Below are 21,155 nucleotides of genomic sequence, written 5' to 3'. Positions count from 1 at the left end.
TTGCCATATTTATTGCAAAGCAGGGCAGACTATCATAATACTGATCAAAGAGGTGTGTATGAGCTGCTTCTCTATTTCTATTTGACATGTGGTCAGTGTTTACGCGATGAGATTTAATACACGTCTCAGTTTCTGTTAGCCAAATTTATGAGTGTTTCAGTGGTCTGTGTTTACCATTACTGCCCCAGTAACATGTGTCATTTCAGTCTATATGTGCACAGCCTAGTTGCGTTTATTTACATCTTTCGCGAGGCGGGGGATGCTGCGTCAAGAATAATTGATTGATGTCAACCTTTTCAAAGAGCTAATGAATGTTTCCATCGCATTCCAGTGATATGTGGGTCGATTTCTAAAATAGTTTGTTCTTTCAAAGACATGTTACAATGTCAGTGACTTTCCAAACATTGAATGAAATCCTGATATCACTACAGGTAATAACTACCAGATGTACGATATTGTACAAATTACAATGAAAGCTATAGTTTTACACAAATTGGCAACGAAGCCAGCTGATCATAGGGAAGGAAATATTCTTGACTTGGTCCTCGCCACAGTTCCTGAATGTTGTTCAACACCTGGTGTACTTTTTAATCTATATGGCAGTGATCATGAACTTGTAGAGTTTTCATTTACAGCGAAAATTCATCGGCTGCGTAAATCACAACAAATAAGTCTACGACTAAGAAGTACTGCATGAACAAAGGCAAATTTACACTCATGTAAGTCCGACTTATTTCGATTTAAATCCTTCAATATACATTTACTGCAAAAACAAGTCACAACCTGCCTGAGCTCAACCGTTACTTCTACTGATTTCCTGCTAACTATTTAAGCTCTTCCCTGTGAATATGTGTTTGTAAGCCAGACTCTCGCCGTTGAGGGTGAGGGGTGTAGCCCCCTCAACGGCGAGAATCCTGAGATTACGCGAATGACGGCCAATATGGCGGCGGAAATTGAAATTCGTACGGGAAAACGGAAAAGGGGTGAAACAAGTGGAAGTACAAGTAGTTCCTTCTCATCTCCGCAGTGCAAATACCAATTACGGCAAACTAAGTCACCAGGCTGCATTTTCGGTGGGAGTAAGTCAAGCTGTAACGTAACTAGTACTGACAGTTCAACATCGACAAGTCGTGAACCCTCGGCCTCGACAAGTACATGGGGACCTGCACATTACAATCGATTGAACTTCAATGTAATGCATAAGCCTTACTCTGTACCCTTTATAGATGAAGATGAAAAATTCAACTTTAAAGATAGGATACAGAAACCCCTGATGCAATTTCTATTCAGGTCCGCCGGTCGTACAAAATTTCCACCCCCAAATATTGTGGATGACGCCTTTTTAGAGACCACATGGAAAGAGATTTCAGGTAATATTTTTGTGATCATGTAGCTGCAATAATTGTAGCTCTGTTTCTTTTTTCCGGAGTGTCTCGCGACCGGCGCCTGTCAGTAACATAACGTGCTCACGCTCTGGTTACCTTGGAAAATGATTGCCTTCGTACCCTGGATACACAGAACTTTCAAAAATGTCTAAATCGTGAGCAAGTGTGAAACTGACATGACGGGACTGGGGTTACATAACGTTCGCCGATATATCTATGTTTCAACTTAAATATCGCTTTGTAACGTCGTTATTATTATTATTATTAATATTATTATTATTATTATTATTGTTGTTGTTGTTGTTGTTGTTGTTGTTGTAAAGATTTAGTTTACTTCATCGTACATTGTAGTATACATTCTTTTAGTGGTGCACATGTATCATGACAAGTTGAGAACAACAAGTCTACGTGAGCAAAACACGTCAACGTGTGCGCATAGAAGTAGCACTGACCCATTGGAAATAGGTATTCACTTTTCCCCATGATTTTGTTCCTGAAGCTATTTTGCTCATGCTGACAGTATAGTGTACCATCTTATTTCAATATTCTGGTCCTGTATCCAGACTAGCGATTTTTTGGGGAGGCCCACACAAATTTTACCTTGTCTGGTACGTTGGACCAGTACCTTACTGTTAATAACTATGATAAAATGTCATCTGAATATACAGATTCATAGGTAAGATTTAATGTTTCACATTAGTGGGACCTGGGACCAGTAATTCTTTTGGCAGGGCCACTGGATTTTTTAAGGCACTGGTCCTGGGACCACCAGTTCACAAAATGATTTGTTCACCCCTGCTGTTAGCAAGAGCAAAATAGCTTTAGGAACAAAAACATGGGGGAAAGTGAACACATATTTCAAATGGGTCAGTGCTACTTCTACTAGTACTAGTACAAGTGCACATGTTGACGTGTTGTTCTCAACTTGTCATGATACATGTGTACTCGTACCACCAAAAAGAATGTATACTACAATGTACGATGAAGTGAACTGAATCTTTACAACAACAATAACAACGTTATAAAGCGATATAGAACAACTGGTTTCACACACATACACACATCCAGACAGACAGACAGATACTTTGCCATGCCTATAGCACTACTGAACCTTCATGCAGTCTGCAGATGGAGGGGGGGGGGGGCACACAAATAAACCTTCCTACTGCAGTGAAGACAACTGCAGAGCCAATCATGGACAAGTAAGTGACATCTGCCCTCACACACATACTTGCTCTAAAATACTGAATAAAAAAACAGTAACTGCCATAAATAGTAGATTGAGTGAAAAAAAAAATTCTTCTCATCAAAATGTACTGACCAGAAACAGTTCATTTTAGTCCCCGCCGGATTTATGGATTGGGTTCCGTCCATCCATCCATCCGTCCGTCCGTCCGTTTCTTGGAGATGCCTCGACCGATTTTTTTCAAACTTGGTACAGGGGCAACATACAATGGCATACATATGCACATCAATTTGTTTCATGATACGATTCAATATGGCCACCTAGCTAGCAGCCATTTTGTTTGCAAATTTTCCCTGTCTAAAGCCGTAACTCAGACATGCTTGAACAGATCTCATTCAAAGTTGGTATTAGGACAGTGTTCTATGACATACATGTGCATATTCATTGTTGTCGTGATACAATCCAATATGGCCGCCTAGCAGCAATTTTGTTCGCGAATTTTCCATGTCCAAAGCCATAACTCAGACATGCCTGAACAGATCTCATTCAAAAGTGTTGGTATTAGGACAGTGTTGTATGACATACATGTGCATATCCATTTTCGTCGTGATACAATCCGATATATGGATTTTGTTGGCACAGTTTTCATGTCCAAAGCCATAACTCAGACATGCTTGAACAGGTTCCCCCTGTACCCAACCCATCCTTTATTGTTGAATGGTTTATTCCATAACGTCATCTTGAAGACTAGGCATGTCCCATGTCCAACGAGGAGACACAACATGAGTAGGCATGTTCCATGTCCAACGAGCAGACACAACATATCTAAGTCTGTTTGATTTAGCTTCACAAGTGTTGTTGTGTGATCAGAGTAGTGATATCAAGAAAATGACACCATAAACTGCCAGTACCTTAAAACCCAATCGTAGCCGGGACTATGTCATTCTCAATGACTTGTTTGTTTTGTTTTAAGGAATAATTCATTGATGCCCTTACATTGCTCACAGCAACTGGAATAACTGGAATCAAAAATATGTGCCTCACAAGATCCTATTTCTCTTTTCGTAGGGAATGATCCAGTCATTTCGTACATTAATGATTTGAGTGAAGATTTGGAATCTCATGGATTTACAATCAAGTCTGCAAGTAAAGAACAAAAAAAACCACTTCAAGTAGGTATTATTTTCCTTTAATATGAATATACGGGTACATGTACTTGCAAACCTTCAAGTTCAATGTACACAATCTGGAGGCATCAATTACACCATGCCTCCCTCCATTTACAATGTATCCGTGTATGACTAGTGGTTAATGAGGAAAACAAGGTATACTCGACAACTGTTGTAAAATTCACAAATTGCTAGAAAATAGTGACCTGTACATATCTTTGATGAAGACTTTGTTACTGTTTTTGGTGTCTGAAATTCAATAGTCATACATGTGTGTAAATTTAAGAAATTCAATTTGATTGTAAAAAACAAATTCTATATACTGATATTCAAAATACTTATTAAACAAGGTCCCCCTGTTTTTAGTCCCCTCTCAGTCCAGTTCTGCCATGTGTGCCATGTGTACATGATCCATCCATCCATCCATACAAATGTACATATCCGTATCTATGGTGAGCAATACTTTTGAAACTCGTGTCACTTAAACTGGTGGCCATGTTTGTATGTATAATAGTTTTAGAGTTATGCTGTAAATCAGTATTTGTTACTACAAACATTGCCACCAATTATAGTGACATGAGTATCAATAGTATTGTCACGGTGGCATAAGAAAAATTAGCACTCGATCTGCCAGAAATTTTTGCATCCACACATACAAAAAAACCTTCCAAATGATTGTATAATAAAAATGTATGTATTTGAAAGGCATCCAAAGCACCACTTTAAAACAATTTGCAAAAGAAACTGTCGATGGATAAGAATAAAACTTTATCGCTCGTAATACTAACGCGGTGTTGTCTTCTTAAGTTCTAGTACAAAATAATACATTGCACAGACTAAACATCATGCATTACTTTTGGTATGACCTCACTGTAATTGCAAATACCTCATGTTATTTCTTGTGTTCAAAATATATTTTTTAGCACAACTGAACTGATAAGGTTCCATAGTGCTATAGGCAGTGCTAAATGTCTGTTTGTGTGTATGTATGTCTGTCTGTGTGTGTGGTATGTGAGTGTAAACAACTTAAAAGTCAAAATCAACAGACCGATTGCCATGATATTTGGTGGGTATATTAACTTTGATTTGGGTCATAAAATTTTATTTTTGGTCAAAAAACTTCAACTTTCAAACTACTGGGCAGATTGTCCAGCAAATTAGTTGGAATGATTTTTGGTATGTTTAGTTTTAGAAATATTGATCCCATCGGCGATATATACAAATTAGGCGTAATATGTGTCTTTGGTCAAAAGACCAATTCCAAAATTATTGAGCAAATTGGGCTGAAATTTAATGGGACTGCATCTGGTAGTGTATAGATGATGCAATATGAAGCATATAATTGTCTTATCAGTATGCAAATTACATGTAAAAATGTGAATTTTGGTCAAAAACTTATATCTCAAAAAGTACTTGGTCAATGAGACTGAAACCTGTGAGAAGTTTCTAGAAGTGTTTTTCTGCAGATTTTCTTGCCCTAGCAACCATGACCACGCCCTTAGCAACAACCAAATGGCAGTATATTTTGGTCAAATATCTGGTAGGCAAGTGAGTAAACATTCAAAAAATGTATGCACATTTCCCTAGCAACCATGACCAAGCCCTTAGCAGCAGCCAAACGGTGGTGTATTCACAAAGATAATGTGATTCTTTGACAAGTGAACAGACATTCAAAAAGTGTACGCAAATATGCATAGCAACAAGACCATACCCATAGCAACAGCCAAATGATCATGTATATTGCAAAGATACATGTAACATAGTTGGATAAGCAACTGAATAGGCATTCAGCAAATGAACACCTACATGTACATGTATACCTGGCATGGATCAAAATGTCGATAAACATTTTTTTTAAACTGTACAACTGTGCTTCAATGACATTGGCACTATTTTTGAAAAATTGTTGTTGTGCTACAACACTATTGGTGATATTTTTTCTCACACAGGCCTACATGCTTGGTCTATCCATTGGTGAAGGACTGCTACCACCAACCATTATTTCAAGCATTAAAGACCTGATTGGTCAAATACACAATGTCTGTGCAGAGAATTCTCTAGAGATCGAAATAGATGAAATTATGAAAAAAATGCTGCAGTTTATAATGAAGGAAGAAGATTTGGATTACAAAAAATACCACATTTTGTAAGATGTTTTTAGTTAAATAGAAGTGTTTAACAGACAGTCTCACTATGTCACGCAAGCTCAATTACCCACTCCCCTAAACGAATGTTCACAAGTGTGAAATTAACATGTTTATACTTTACGATAATGAAAGTGGATATTGTAACACCACTATGAAAAATAATACAAAGAAATTACGTTTCGTGTGTGTCAGTTTAACATGACACAGCCCCTTATTGAGCTTGTGTGACATTGTGTGATTGCTCCTTACTATTCTATCATTTTGATAAACAACTCTTTTAATTCTATGCAGTTTTCATTGATCAAAGTTGACTTTTATCAGAACTGAACTCTGAGGTTACTTCATAGATACTCTATCTAAATTAATGTACATTTATGTATATCCCCATTGTGATCAAGGTACCATTATTAGTATCACCCACTTACATACATGTATTCTACAACATCAAACTAGAATAGTTTTAGTTTATGTGTCTCTTAGTTAGCTGAAGACTGAGGGGTTTTTTGGGTCAATTGACACACATTTTTTGGACCTGACCCACAATTTTGGAAGTGATGGGTCATAGATTACCCATGCTAAAATTGTATGCAAATCTGTTTAGCAACATGACCACGCCTATAACAACAGCCACATGATTGTGTATATTGCATAGATAACAACAGGGTTGGATAGGCAACTGCAAATATCTAGCATGGATACTGTTATGAGTAAATATTTGTAAAAGCTGTACAGTTGTGCTACAATGCCATTGGCACTTTTTTTATGATGTCCCAACAAATTGATAATGACCCACAAAAATGAAAGTCTTGGGACACTATGTCCCACTCTTCAAATGGCTGGCTGCAACACTGATGATACATGTAGGTCATCAGCTAAGAGGTGTATGTATGTAATGGTATCTAAAAAGGGCATCTGTGACTTGCAAAAAATCAATAATGATATGGTCAATCTACTACCTGTCTCCACTCAGTCAGACAACGTAACTGCAACCTAACAAACTTGACCGATTGAACTCCACGAAGTCTCATGAAGTACATGATATGTGCAAAATATGATTATGCATGTTATATACAGCAGATATAGACCATCTCTTTTCATTGGACCATCTATCAATGTCATCAACATGTGAATTGTTGTAAGTCTGCTTTGGAAGTATTTTATATATTACATTGCAAAATTTAGTCTATTGCTGTCCTTCATTGAGTCTCAGTATCTTTCTTTACAAATTTTCAAACTTTCTAATTGATTGTTACACATCACCACGTACCTATGTGTTGTGTGTGTCCATATATGTAATAGTGTAAATGTACTTGTGTGCAGTGCATGTGGTTATGATGATCATATTACTGCAGCAAAAGCTAATAATCCATTACACATACATGTACATATAACAGCATATAATCAGCAGCCACACAAAACCTCAGATTGTGGAAAACTTAAAAGTAATTGTATCAATAAAAATGTACACATTGTTTAGTCATGAAGCATCATTTGGAGTGTCTGCTATTTTGTTTTCATTGTACAAATGCACATAGCACTGGGGAGAAAAACAATATTGAACATTTAAGACTTAGTACAGAGAAAAGGTACCAAAACTGAATATATACATACAAATGTAATATATAAGACACATTGCAGGGATTTAGGCAAAATGTTATTAAAAGAATTTTATCCTTCAAAGTGTGTTCTATATGTATTATAGTAAATATATGCCATTATATATTGTGTATGACAGCATATTTTTACTATAAATTTCTTTCTAGGTTACGTAATGCCACAAGGTTCTATTTTGATATCTGTGGGGCACAGGTGATATCTGAGACAAATGTACTCTTGGCGTACACAAGGGGAATTGGTAATTCCATTAGTGACATTAAGGAGGAGGGAATCCCTCTTGTATTAAGTGAGGTATGTACATGTACATATGTAGTTTGTTTCTTCCTTGTACGTTTCAACTCTGATGAATTGTGTGAGTGTTATCACAATACCATCATGGCTATGATTGTGATACAACTGTAGTTTGTCATTCAGTATTATAGTAACAAGAAGAAATGAGCTGATGAAGACATGACGTAGTTCACTCGAGCAAACTGCCTTTAGCAAAGTAATTATAGAACTTGTAATTACCTTTACCTCTCAAAATATCTTTAGACAAGCGTCTTATCGGTCAGAATAGCTCCACTCTTTTTTTTTGTTCATTTTTAGCACAACTGAACTGATATTGTTTAGTAGTGCTATAGGTATGGTGAGGTGTCAGTAAATCTGTCTGTCTGTCTGTCTGTCTGTCTGTCAGTCAGTCTGTCTGTCTGTGATCGACTTAAGCTCAAAAACCGCCATACCAATTGCTGTATTTTGGTGGTGAATATCATTATGAATTGTTCACAGTATTTAGTGGTCTGCAGGGATACATTTTACCTCTTCTACAAATAAATGTTATGTTTACTAGTCTCCTAGAGATGACAAGTTCTTTCACACCAGTCTAGTGTCAGAGTCACCAATCGACCCATACTTTGTAGCTAATACACATACCTCAAGTGATAACAAGCGACCTGTCAGTCAGAATAGCTCTGATGGTTGTTTGTGTTTTCATTTTTTTAGCACAACTGAAATGATAAGGTTCAGTGGTGCTATAGGCATGGCAAAGTTTGTGTGTGTGTGTTTGTGTGTGTGTGTGTCAACAATGTAAAGTCAAAAACTGTTGGACCAATTGCCAAGACATTTGGTGTGTGTATACTATTACCTTGGATGTTTAGTTGGGAAATCATTCAAACCAAAATGATCTTACCACCGGTGCATGATTTGGGTAAAAAATGTGATTTTTAAATTTTAGTCAAAAAACTTAAACTCAAAAAATTCTGGGCAGATCAGTCTGAAATTTGGTGGGAACATGCTTAGGGGTGTTTAGATGAAGAATTGTTCATGACATGATTTCATCAGTGATATGCAAATTAGGGCTAAAAATGTGTCTTTTTGGTCAAAAATGTACAGCATCCTCTCTCAGCCAGACAGGCATGCCATACATAGACACACAACTGGTGCACTCACCCACTCGCCTACCCACCTACTCACAGACTAGCATAATGTTGGGAATTTCATATAAAATCTATAGTTCCTAACCTGCTGAGCAGATTGGGCTGAAATTTAAGTGGAATGCATTTGAGGATGTGTATATAAAGGTGTATTCATAACATAATGATACCATTAGCGACGTGCAAATTTCATCAAAAAAATCTCAAATTTCGTCAAAAACTAGTATCTTGAAAACTACATGGTGAATGGGGCTGAAACTTGTCGGGGTGTTTCTGGAGGGTTATTCTGCAGTTATTGTTCGAAGCATGTGTCAAAACTGGCCCTAGTAACCATGACCACTCCCTTATCAACATTGAAATAATTATGCATATCACAAAGAAACCACAAAGAAATGTATGCAGATATGCCGAGCAAGACCACACCCATAGCAACAGTTTAATGATGGTTTATTTTTCAAAGCTAACAACAGGAATAGATAGGCAAGTGAATTAAGCTTCCAAAATGTAAGCAAATATTCCTAGTAACAAGACCACTCCCATAGCAAGATACAGTTGTGCTGCAACGTTATACAACATTGGTGTAAAGTTATTTTGTGATGCTGTGGTCTTTCATCAGATGTAGCTACAACAACACAGTTCTTCATTGCTTGTGTAGATAATTGAAGCGTGACTTTCATAGTCTAGTTGCAATGATTTGGGCTGAAAAGCAAGCTGCTTTCTGTATAAGCAATGTGACTCAATTGGTCAATCAATATCTAGTAGACTAGTAGTGGTAGTAATGAATTCATTGAGATTAATCTTGACACTGAAATAGTCGATAAGTACCATAATGTAAATTTGTAACTGGTTCTCTGTCTTATTATTTTATGTAGAACAAAGGCGGCATAGATGATAAACGGAAAGCCACCAGATCGACTGCAAGACATCGACACAAGTTAACACCAGCTGTGGCACATTTATCACAGGTTATCGGACAGTGCCTCAGTGTTGCAGATAAATCTCCATTTGAAACTGATGATTTCAAAATCGTGTACCATGTTTCCCTTATGGGCACATCTGATGTTGTTGTCACCCGTACACATGTTGCAAAGAGTACTCTTAGAGTAATTAAAGATGGCTGTGGAATTCCAAACCAACAGGAGCTGGATCCTTCACATACATTTACAATGAGCTGTGAGATTAGCAATAGCCCCATGTTATGTTTTAAAGTGTTGTATATAGCATTATCATATCTGCTTAAACTTTCTCAGAAACAAATACATGACCCATCATAAAGTAAGGCACACTTTAAATTACTCTTTAGGCCAAAAGAAATATTTTAAAAAAACTGTTCAACGGGCATGCCTGACCTACCCATATGCACAGGTTTCACTCACATGTCAGTTAAATGGCTGTAGAGTACTAATAGTACTATGCACACTTTGTTTCAAAATTATTTGAGTGGATTTCTTTATATTTTCTGAATAAAAATGTGACTATATACATTTTGAGTCAATTCCAAATTATATGTCTTATACAGTCTCTGAGTATGCATACAAGAGTGAATTGAGATTAAAGGTATATTAGCTGCAATGGGGACTATTTTTTGACTATTTTTGTTCTTATTTTCAATATAATTTTACTTTAACGTGTGTGTGTGTGTGTGTGTGTGTGTGTCAGAGATTGAGAGAGAGAGAGAGAGAGAGAGAGAGAGAGAGAGCGAGAGACAAACAACAACTTATGCGATTATTAGCCTAATCTTAGACAGAAAAAAATGTGATAATGTGTATGCTATTGACCAGAGTAATGTATTTGATAGGTAGAGTAGTGTAATCTCACTCTGTATGCTATTGTCCAGAGTAATGTATTTGATAGGTAGAGTAATGTAACCTCACTCTGTATGAAAACACAGCTAGACCGAGTAGAGTATAACACAGGAAGGACACAGACATTATAATTAGATCCATACAGAGATCATCCTGTGAACAGAAAAGAAGAATCAAATTCATCAGTATATAAGTGCAGATCAATAGTTCAAATAGGATAAAAAGATACTGTAACACTCTTTTCATTTTCTGGGTGGGTTTTGAATCATTTTAATTCTCGTCCCACAAAATAAATGTCACTTTTAATAGACTGTGTTATATTTCTTTTGAATATCATCAAATTCAGAATTTTTCAATAGTAAATATATGGCACTAAAATAAAGTGTTAATATTTTATGAAAATATTCTTTTCCGACATAATGACTTAATAACACTTCTTTCAATCGAGGCCCTCGAGAAGGTTTATAAAATGATAAAGTAAAAACGATATAAAAGGTGAAAATTAATGTTATTAATTAATTGATAATAGGAAATTAATATTATTTATTGTTAATTGAAAATGATTTATTATCAATTGCTTATTAAAACTAAACATGATTTTTTTGAAAATATTTTGTCAGGTTATAGTGACTTAATAGTAATATCGTACACACTGAACAATATTGAATCCACTGTGGGTAAATGTGTTTGTGCAGCTGTTTACATGATATGGTAAAAGATATCCAATCAATAACAATGTTACCTTCTTGTTACAATACTACATATGGATGAAAGTGGCCTACAATTATAAATGTATAATTATTGGTATTTTAGCAATTTGTATTGAATATATAGTTTGTTGTCCGATCAAAACAATACTAACCAAAGTTACAGCAATTGCAGGTTTAATATTTTCAAAAATAAATCGTGATTTACCTTATTAAAGCCATACAATTCCAGAACGTCATTTCCACTCCTAAGACAACGAGTGTTTTCAGAGTTGCATGCTGGGAGTTATTGAACGAAAAATAGAACAAGGTGAAATTAACACTTAGGAAACTACAATACACATCCTATGAGAAATAACTGTAGTGTAAATAAATTATAATATCATTATATCAAAATTCGACTTCCCACCATTTACCCAACATTCACTGTACGAATTGTCGACTTTATTCACTTTTATCCAAGCTTTATTACCCTTCATGTGACCCACCTGGCAATCATCTTCATTGGGTAGTATGAGGTGAAGTACCACATATGATTGTCTACAACCCCCAGGGGAGAGATCACCATGGGTAAATTAAGTCAACACCAAACACATTACACAGCCTTTGCGCAAGCTTTATCCCGGAATGAAAACAAAATGTAGTGTAAACAGTGCTCTGCCACACCTGTGGTCCACCTAACCAACGTTGTGTTTATCATCCAGGGGTTGTAGGAGACAAAGTATCTCATTTAAGTGTCTACAGCCCACCCCCCGAAGATATTACCAATTAAATTAGGTCAAAGTTGTTTGTTTCATATTTACTTATTTAATTTTTATTTATTTATTTATTTATTTATTTATATTTTTTACCATCCAACGGGCATTACCCAATAAAAAGAGGAAGATTCAGTGATCTCTTAGCTATGAACGCACTAAGGGATGTAATAATTGCAATTACTACAAAGTAGTGTGTAATATTGGGTTATTGGGAGGGTCTACCAAGATAAGTAGTAAAATTTCACACTGAAAAAACAGGATGTCCCAATACCCTATTATTGAATACTACAGCTGTAATGATAAACCAGGATGTCCAGATACCCTATTATTGTATACTACAGCAGTAATGACAAACCAGGTTGTCCAGATACCCTATTATTATATACTACAGCAGTAATAACAAACCAGGATGTCAAAATAGCCTATAATTATATACTACAGCTGTAATAACAAACCAGGATGTCCAGATACCCTATTAGTATATACTACAGCAGTAATAACAAACCAGGTTGTCCAGATACCCTATTATTATATACTACAGCAGTAATAACAAACCAGGATGTCAAAATAGCCTATAATTATATACTACAGCTGTAATAACAAACCAGGATGTCCAGATACTCTACTATTATATACGACAGCTGTAATGATAAACCACGATGTCCAGATACCCTATTATTATATACTACAGCTGTAATGACAAACCAGGATGTCCAGATACCATATTATTGTATACTACAGCAGTAATAACAAACCAGGTTGTCCAGATACCCTATTATTGTACACTACAGCAGTAATAACAAACCAGGTTGTCCAGATACCCTATTATAATATACTACAATAGCAATAACAAACCAGGATATCCAGATACCCTATTATTATATACTACAGCAGTAATAACAAACCAGGTTGTCCAGATACCATATTATTATATACAACAGCAGTAATAACAAATCAGGATGTCCAGATACCCTATTATTATATACAACAGCAGTAATAACAAACCAGGTTGTCCAGATACCATATTAGTGTATACTACAGCAGTAATAACAAACCAGGATGTCCAGATACCCTATTATTATATACAACAGCAGTAATAACAAACCAGGTTGTCCAGATACCATATTAGTATATACAACAGCAGTAATAGCAAACCACCTTAAATACATACCAATGTAATCAACTTCTCTCCAAATCAGTATACATACACTCTCAAATGCTATCGGCGTAATTGTAGTATAGTATAACCACATCATAAACTTTGGGATTGTTCTACCAAAAGAAAATACAACAAGAATAACGAAACGAGAAACAAAACGTTGTCTCGCTCGACACAAATCTTGAAATGTGTTTAAAATTCATTACAATGCAAAAAGGTGAAACGTGTAAAAAATTGCTATTGTACGTGCAATAACAAACAGTTTACATGTTTATTACATGCAATAACAAACAATTTACATATTTATTACATGCAATAAAAAACAGTTTACATATTTATTACATGCAATAACAAACAGTTTACATATTTATTACATGCAATAACAAACAGTTTACATAATTTATTACATGCAATAACAAACAGTTTACATGTTTATTACGTACAATAACAAACAGTTTACATGTTTATTAATATTCTGTAATTTATTGAGTGACAAACAAGGACTAGGCATTTGTTGTTTCACATTGACCTCAAAATTGTTTGGTTTATAGAAAATCCAAAATAAAGTACCAATTCTCATTCATATGGTCACTTTAATCTCAATTTCTAGGACCAAAGATTTAGATGTACAAAATACGTTCCTTCATGTGTCTGTGTTATTATAGCTGTATGAGATACGACCAATGACCAATAAGATTTAACCTACGTCACGATGACAAAATATCCTCCAATCAGGAAAGCGATGACAGTCCAGCCATTCACAATTACACCAACAAATCTGATGTCTGGTGCCAGGAAAGCAACAAAGATGGCTGTAAATACAACAATGAAAGTGCCATGGTTTACAACCAAGATGTTTCCAGAAGTTTTTTTATAATTATGTAATTATAGATGTATCATGCTGCATGCATAATAGTTATCAAACCACACACATGCAAGGTTGTACTCGTTCGAACAAAATATATGGGTTTTATACCCTGGCAATGACATGGTGCAAAACCTCGCGGCACGACATTGGTTCTGCTGTACTCGAAATATAAATAATACAGTTCGAAATTAATGTTTCCCTACTTTTCATAATTATTGTTTGGTGTCTGTTGTTGACATTGTCATGTATTTTTTTTCACGAGTAGCTTAGAGGGTCTAGTCTTGTAAGACAGGCTCAATTGTCCTCATTAAGAATTATATTCGACATGACAAAACTTCGATGTCTTTTGCGCATCAGACTTCTGTCATTATTTTCAACAGTCCGTGTGTAATTTAATTGCCTGTCTAATTCAATTGAATTTCTAATTTAATTGCCTGTCTAATGTAATTTTAGTTGCTGCAACTAATTGCAATGAGCGTCGAATTTGTCATATAACTAATCTAATCATTAGATTAGACCAATGAGAAGTTCGATGTTTATTCCGGGCCTTACCTGCAGACAAAGACGCCAGAACAGACAATAGTCCAATAAAGGTTGTTGATAGGTAAACAGACACTGTACCATTGGGAAATCCTAGTAAAACAAAGTAATCATAAAACCATTCACCTGTGACGGCAATGATCAGACAATGTTTAACTTGTTTAACAGAAAATTTATCTGGAGATCAATGATATAAGGATTTCATTGATTGATTGATTGATTGATTGATTGATTGATTGATTGATTGATTGATTGATTGATTGATTGATTGATTGATTGATTGATTGATTGATTGATTGATTGAAATTTATCTGGAGATCAATGATATAAGGATTTCATTGATTGATTGATTGATTGATTGATTGATTGACTGATTGATTGATTGATTGATTGATTGATTGATTGATTGATTGATTGATTGATTGATTGATTGATTGATTGTTGGATGCATGCATGAATGGACTGATGGATGGTTGGATGGATGCATGAATGGACGGATGGACAGATGGATGCTCAATCATGCCTCAACATTACTCATTGGACATAAATGCATGTATTCTAGCTTACAGAGATCAATTTGTAGACTTTCAACAGATCTTTGTTCTGGATCCGAATGCCAACATTAAAATATAATAATCTGTCTTCGTAAAAAATTTCATTGAACAGTATGATATTTAACTTACCTATAATCCAAAAGAGACCAGTCCAAAGAATGAACAACGTTGTCATAGGAACCACACACTAGGTGATTTAATAAATAATTAGATATTATTCACCAATATTTTTCTCCGTTTCGCTGAGAAAAATAGGAGTGTCCTAAGGGACCTTGTCAATACGAGTCGCTAGGCGAGTAAATAAATGTGCAACCACGTTATTTCTGCTGACTCCCATAATGCGATAGTTCATAGCCAAACTACGCTGCTAAGGCACAATATCATTTTGATGCTTACTCTGAAATCGCAAGTAATTGTAGGTGATGTAACATCATAAAATGACTCTTCAGAACCCATAGTTAATGAAATGTCTAACCTTTCCTCTAGTGGCATTCCCCTTTGAATAAACAGTGAATTAAAAATAAAATTCCTTACCCCATTGCATATTAGGGAAACATAGTATGCACCGAGAGTGTACATACTATCGCCATGCTCCTTATAAAATGTTTGCAGTTTTAAGTGAATATTCTGTAAATAATAAACATAGTGGAAGATATGTTATATTTTTTATTATCATATACCTTTGTCCAGATCAACCATTCTTGATGACATTTAACGTGAAATATCACTTGTGATATGGGATGGTAAACATCATAATATTCACGTTCAAACATCATTAAAAAATCGCCTTTCTGATTGGAGAAGACACGGTGATTGAACACATAATCAAACTAAATGGTGACCGATCTTCACTGTCAATATTATCACACATGACCACAAAAATAGGACATCTGCAAAACGGGAAAATTGTGAGAAAAATATCCATAACAAAATGACAACACATTCATTTATCATACATTATATGTAAATTACAAATTTATAACCACACTGTACACGTTCGTGTGTTTCACAACGGTACAAATGCGACTGTTGGTCATCTAGAGGTAATTGGATATATTACTTATAGACGAGACGATAACATAATTTGTTTATATGTATCGAAAAATGTACAGGGACTTGGAAAGCATGCATCGACATACAAGAATAGCTTTAGTCTTTTTTTTTAAATTTGCAAGTATTTTCACTTGAAAGCTAGGTGAGAAATCACGGTTACGCTAAGGTAACTCTTCCTTTATAGTGTTAACGTTACATCAGAGTATGTACACTAGCATGACACTGTCAATGCTACATGGTGTACCTGCAAAAGAGGCATGCAGCAGACCATCGGTGTAGTTCTACACCAGCGTACCTCTAGCAGAGAAACCGTTGTTACGTTAGCATAACTCGCCTTCAGTGATACGTTTGGGTTGGGGGGGGAGTGATTTGCGTGTGCTTGTGCCACGTTGATAAATATTAACATCTGACTCAAGTACATCCACAGATCAAAGGTCACTATCCTTTCCAGCACTGTAGATCAAAAGTTAATTTTTACAAGTAAAATTAATAACAACCCATAACACCAAAGTAAAGTGTTTTCTGTATATACCACAATCGTTTATAGCATCCATATCAAGTGTAAAAGTGTGCTTTTTCCTTTGCCAATTGACAGTATTAGAAAGACCACATGTTAGACTTGTAAATAAACCAATAGAAGACAGTACTTTACTTCAGTATTACTCGTTCTAGTATGAATGCTACAACGAGTGTAGCATATAGAGAACGTGCTTTACTTCAGTGTTTACTCGTTGTATTTGTGGTGAATATCACATACCTGTAGAGTTCTAATGAAAGTCCAGGACACAATGACTGTAGGTGTCATAAATACAGTACCTTGAATGATCTGCACACCGGACTGATTTAATTTTGCTTGAAAACCAATGATGCCAAATTGACATGCATATATCTGACAGATATAATGATAATACTGTTTAGTACTAAAATTTCAACCAATACACACAACATACTCTTGATAAGCTGTCAACTACAAACAGTCAGTCTTGTTCACCCATGATAGATGACAAGGTGATGTGATCACGGAGAATGCTTCCATAGATCTTAGTGAGAAAGTACCACCTCTCATATCTGTTCACGTAATTAGGGCAGCTCATGATGTAAATAGTCTCCTTGACACCACATTTCTACCAGCTAGACTCTCTATCTAGGACTTTACCATCACTCCAATGGATCTGGAGTCCTTTTTACCTCCCGTGTCTGTCTGTCTGTGTGTGTGTGTGTGTGTCTGTCTGTCTGTCTGTCTGTCTGTCTGTCTGTCTGTCTGTCTGTCTGTCTGTCTGTATGTATGTATGTATGTATGTATGTATGTATGTATGTATGTATGTATGTATGTCCGTCTGTGTCTTTCTGTCTCTGTCTGTCTGTCTGTCTGTCTGTCTATCTGTCTGTCTGTCTGTCTGTCTGTCTGTCTGTCTGTGTCATCATTTTCTTAGAAACGGAAAAATATTAATATTCTGAAACTTTATATATATAATGTTTGGGGTATTGGCTAGACCTGATTAGTTTTTGAGCGAGATGTGCTCATGTTAATTAGGGAAATTTTGCATATCAATGAAATCGAGTAATTAAGCAATACCTTAAGACTGCATACTTCAATTTCAATATAATTTAGTACATACGTTAACCATAACAAAACGCATATGTCCTATCAAGTGTGTTGATGTACCTTACAGTGTTAATGAATAATTGGCATAATTAATGATTTTCGGTAATTAGGCCATATCTTAAGGATACATACATGTACTTCAATTTCAATATAATTCAGTACATGATACGCTGACCATAACAATCGCATATGTCCTGTAAAGCTACCTTTCAGTGTTAATGAATAATTTGCACAATTAATGAGTTTCGGGAATTAGGCTATATCTTAAGACTGCATACTTCAATTTCAATATAATTTAGTACATACGTTAAACATAACAGAGTGCATATCTCCTATAAAAGTTGTTGATTTTGCTTAAAGATTTAGTGAATAATATGCATAATTATTTGTTTGCGGTAATTAGGCTATATCTTAAGACCGCATACTTCAATTTCAATATAATTTACTTCATACATTAAACATAACAAAGTTTATACGCCCTATAAAGTTTGTTGATGTACCTTACAGTGTTAATAACTAATTTGCATGATTAATGATTTTCGGTAATTAGGATATATCATAAGAATACATATTTGAATGTCAATATCGTTTAGTACATACATGTCCTATAAATTTTTGATATAGCTTACAGTCTTAATGAAAAATTTGCATAATTAATGAATTTGGATAACTAGACTGTATCTTAAAAATGCAAGCTTCAAATTTCGTATAATATGGTACATCTATCAACCACAATAATACGCACCTGTCCTATGAAGTTTGTTGCTACAACTTTTACCTTTAATGAGTATTTTGAATAATGAACGATATTCAGTAATTAAGCAGTATCATGCACTCTTCAAATTCCGTATCATTGGGCACAGTGGTTTGCAACTATTACCCCTGGCACAGATCAATATTGGCACCACAAAAGCCCCTTTATTTTCTCAACTCTCTGGGAAGCATACAATCCATTGCATTCTCTATATGGGCATAGGATTAAAGCATTCAAATAGCAACCTCTATCCTACTATGTGGATGTGGGGTAAAATCGTGCTTCAAATATTGACAAAGGACTTTAGGCATTCAGAAACAAACAGCAATAACAGGGCTCAAATCTGCATATCCCAAGATGCACACTGTGACAATTTGACCACCTTGACTCCAATTAAAATGTATTGAATCATACTCATAACCATGAAAAAAAGGCAGTTTGCATGGCTCGGTATAGGGAAAAGCACTAGGGGGCACTATAGGCCGCTATGCAATTGGCACTATATGAGAACAAAAATTACACTCAAAAATTATGTGTACAGGCTAAATTCTAAAGTTCTACCCCAAAGTTTTGCGATTATCTACCTAACTATATGTTAAAACATCTTATTACATGTAGTACAGCTGTTACAGGGTGAGTATGCACTTTCTTTGAGCTGCTATATCAAGTTCAGTGAGACTGCATCAAGTTTTAATGAATAGCAGATATTAACTTTGATATAAAAGATCAAGATTTTACTCCCACGTTGTTTGCACTCTCATTCTTTCATTTCAATATTTCTGTTCTTCAGAAAGGACTTTCATCAGGCATCTTAAAACAAGTAACATGTATATATATAATATAAATAAGATAAGACTCAGTTGGAAAGGAATCTTTCTCTGGACTGTCTGTTAACTGCAAAGTTGGATATTTGAATGATAAACATGTACATTTTACCACGTTTGCGATGTGTCTATAATACTACTAGTAGTATGCTTGCTGTTACTGGTTAAATCATTAGTTAAATACAGCACAGACAGTGAAAGGAATGGTTGTGTGTTATTTTGATCTTGTTTATCTTAAAATTAAACCTTGTGACCAGTCTTGCTGACCTTGATATAAAAGACCAAATCAAAAGTACATGCTCATTCTGAATGAGTTGTATTTTGAGGCCATATGTGTAGGTTACTGAACTTGATATCAAAGACCAAAAGTACATGCTCATTCTGAATCAGCTGTATTGTGAGGCCATATGTGTAAGTTACTGAACTTTTAGGATATACAGGGCTGCATAAATGTGTTTGTTATTTAATTACTAATTATTATTACTTACAAGCATCAAAATGCTCCACGAGATTAGGTGAACTTTGTTTCTCAGCATATCTATGAGCCCTCTTTTTATTAATTCATGTATTTGCAACCAAAATGTAGGTTTCTGGCTGAAGGAAATGGTAGAGAAGAATAGAGTTAGTTAAGCCTGCTTACCCTTTAGGGACATGGTTTCTGTAACTCTATGTAATTACACCTTATATATAGGGTATCATGTTTTAATAACTTGGTTTCTGTAACTCTATGTAATTCCACCCTATATAGGGTATCAGGCTTTAATGACTTGTTTTCTGTAACTTTATGTAATTATACCCTATATAAGGGACCGGTCAGTTTCTCCAGTCTGGGCGGTGGATTCTTAAATCGGGCCGGCAAAAACTCACTGACCCCCCCTATCTGTAAAACCAAAAACAGGCTTACCCCCCCCCCCCATCACTTAATTCTAAAACATGATGACCCCCCCCCCCCACCATATATAATATTCACATGACAGGTATTTTTTATCGTGACTCAGTGTGGACTGCTTGACTGTCTTGCGTCTACTTTATAAGATCCCGCGGGTTAGCACTATCATAATTATAATTATTGACTACACAGGGTAGATATTCCAAAAAAAAAGTTCAATAGCATCTTAACGGTGAAAGGTAGGGGGAAAGCTTGAGAAGGGAATATGTATATCTGTTATGGGGGGTCCTAGGTGTCTCCCCTAGAAGCCCTGAAGGTTTTTTATTCTGAAAAGTCAATTTTGAGACTATTCATACCCTTTCAGACAATAATTTTCAAGCTTTACAAGACAGCGCCAACATGTAAAAAGCAACTACATAGGGTTGAAATACTTTTGAAATATACTTTGATAGCATCTTGACAGTAAGAGGGGAAGAGATTGAGACTGGGATATGTCCACCTCATATGGGTAGTCCAAGGGGGTCTCCCTCTAGAAGCCCTGGGGGATTTTTACTCAAGCAGTAATCAATACAAGTGTACTAAAGGCAGAAATAAGTCTGACTGGACTTTTCCTTTAAATTGATAGCAGTAATCAATACAAGTGTACTAAAGGCAGAAATAAGTCTGACTGGACTTTTCCTTTAAATTGATAGCAGTAATCAATACAAGTGTTCTAAAGGCAG

The 21,155-nt window shown here is 35.5% G+C and overlaps 2 protein-coding genes across 2 annotated transcripts in view; both read left to right on the top strand.

The window, feature by feature from the left end:
* The window catches only part of LOC144442092 (uncharacterized), a 386,503-nt gene that overhangs the window by 335,883 nt on the left and 29,465 nt on the right, over positions 1 to 21,155 (top strand).
* Positions 941 to 10,311, top strand: LOC144442798 (uncharacterized). The gene is made up of 5 exons (XM_078132172.1): positions 941 to 1,370; positions 3,640 to 3,743; positions 5,690 to 5,886; positions 7,651 to 7,795; positions 9,789 to 10,311. The coding sequence occupies exons 1-5, from the start codon at positions 941 to 943 to the stop codon at positions 10,188 to 10,190; spliced, it is 1,278 nt and encodes a 425-aa protein (XP_077988298.1). The 3' UTR covers positions 10,191 to 10,311.

Source organism: Glandiceps talaboti, chromosome 11 (assembly GCF_964340395.1).
Source record: "Glandiceps talaboti chromosome 11, keGlaTala1.1, whole genome shotgun sequence".
NCBI classification, from domain to species: Eukaryota; Metazoa; Hemichordata; class Enteropneusta; family Spengelidae; genus Glandiceps; species Glandiceps talaboti.
Note: the sequence above shows the minus strand (reverse complement) of the source record. Positions and strands in the feature narration are given on the sequence as shown.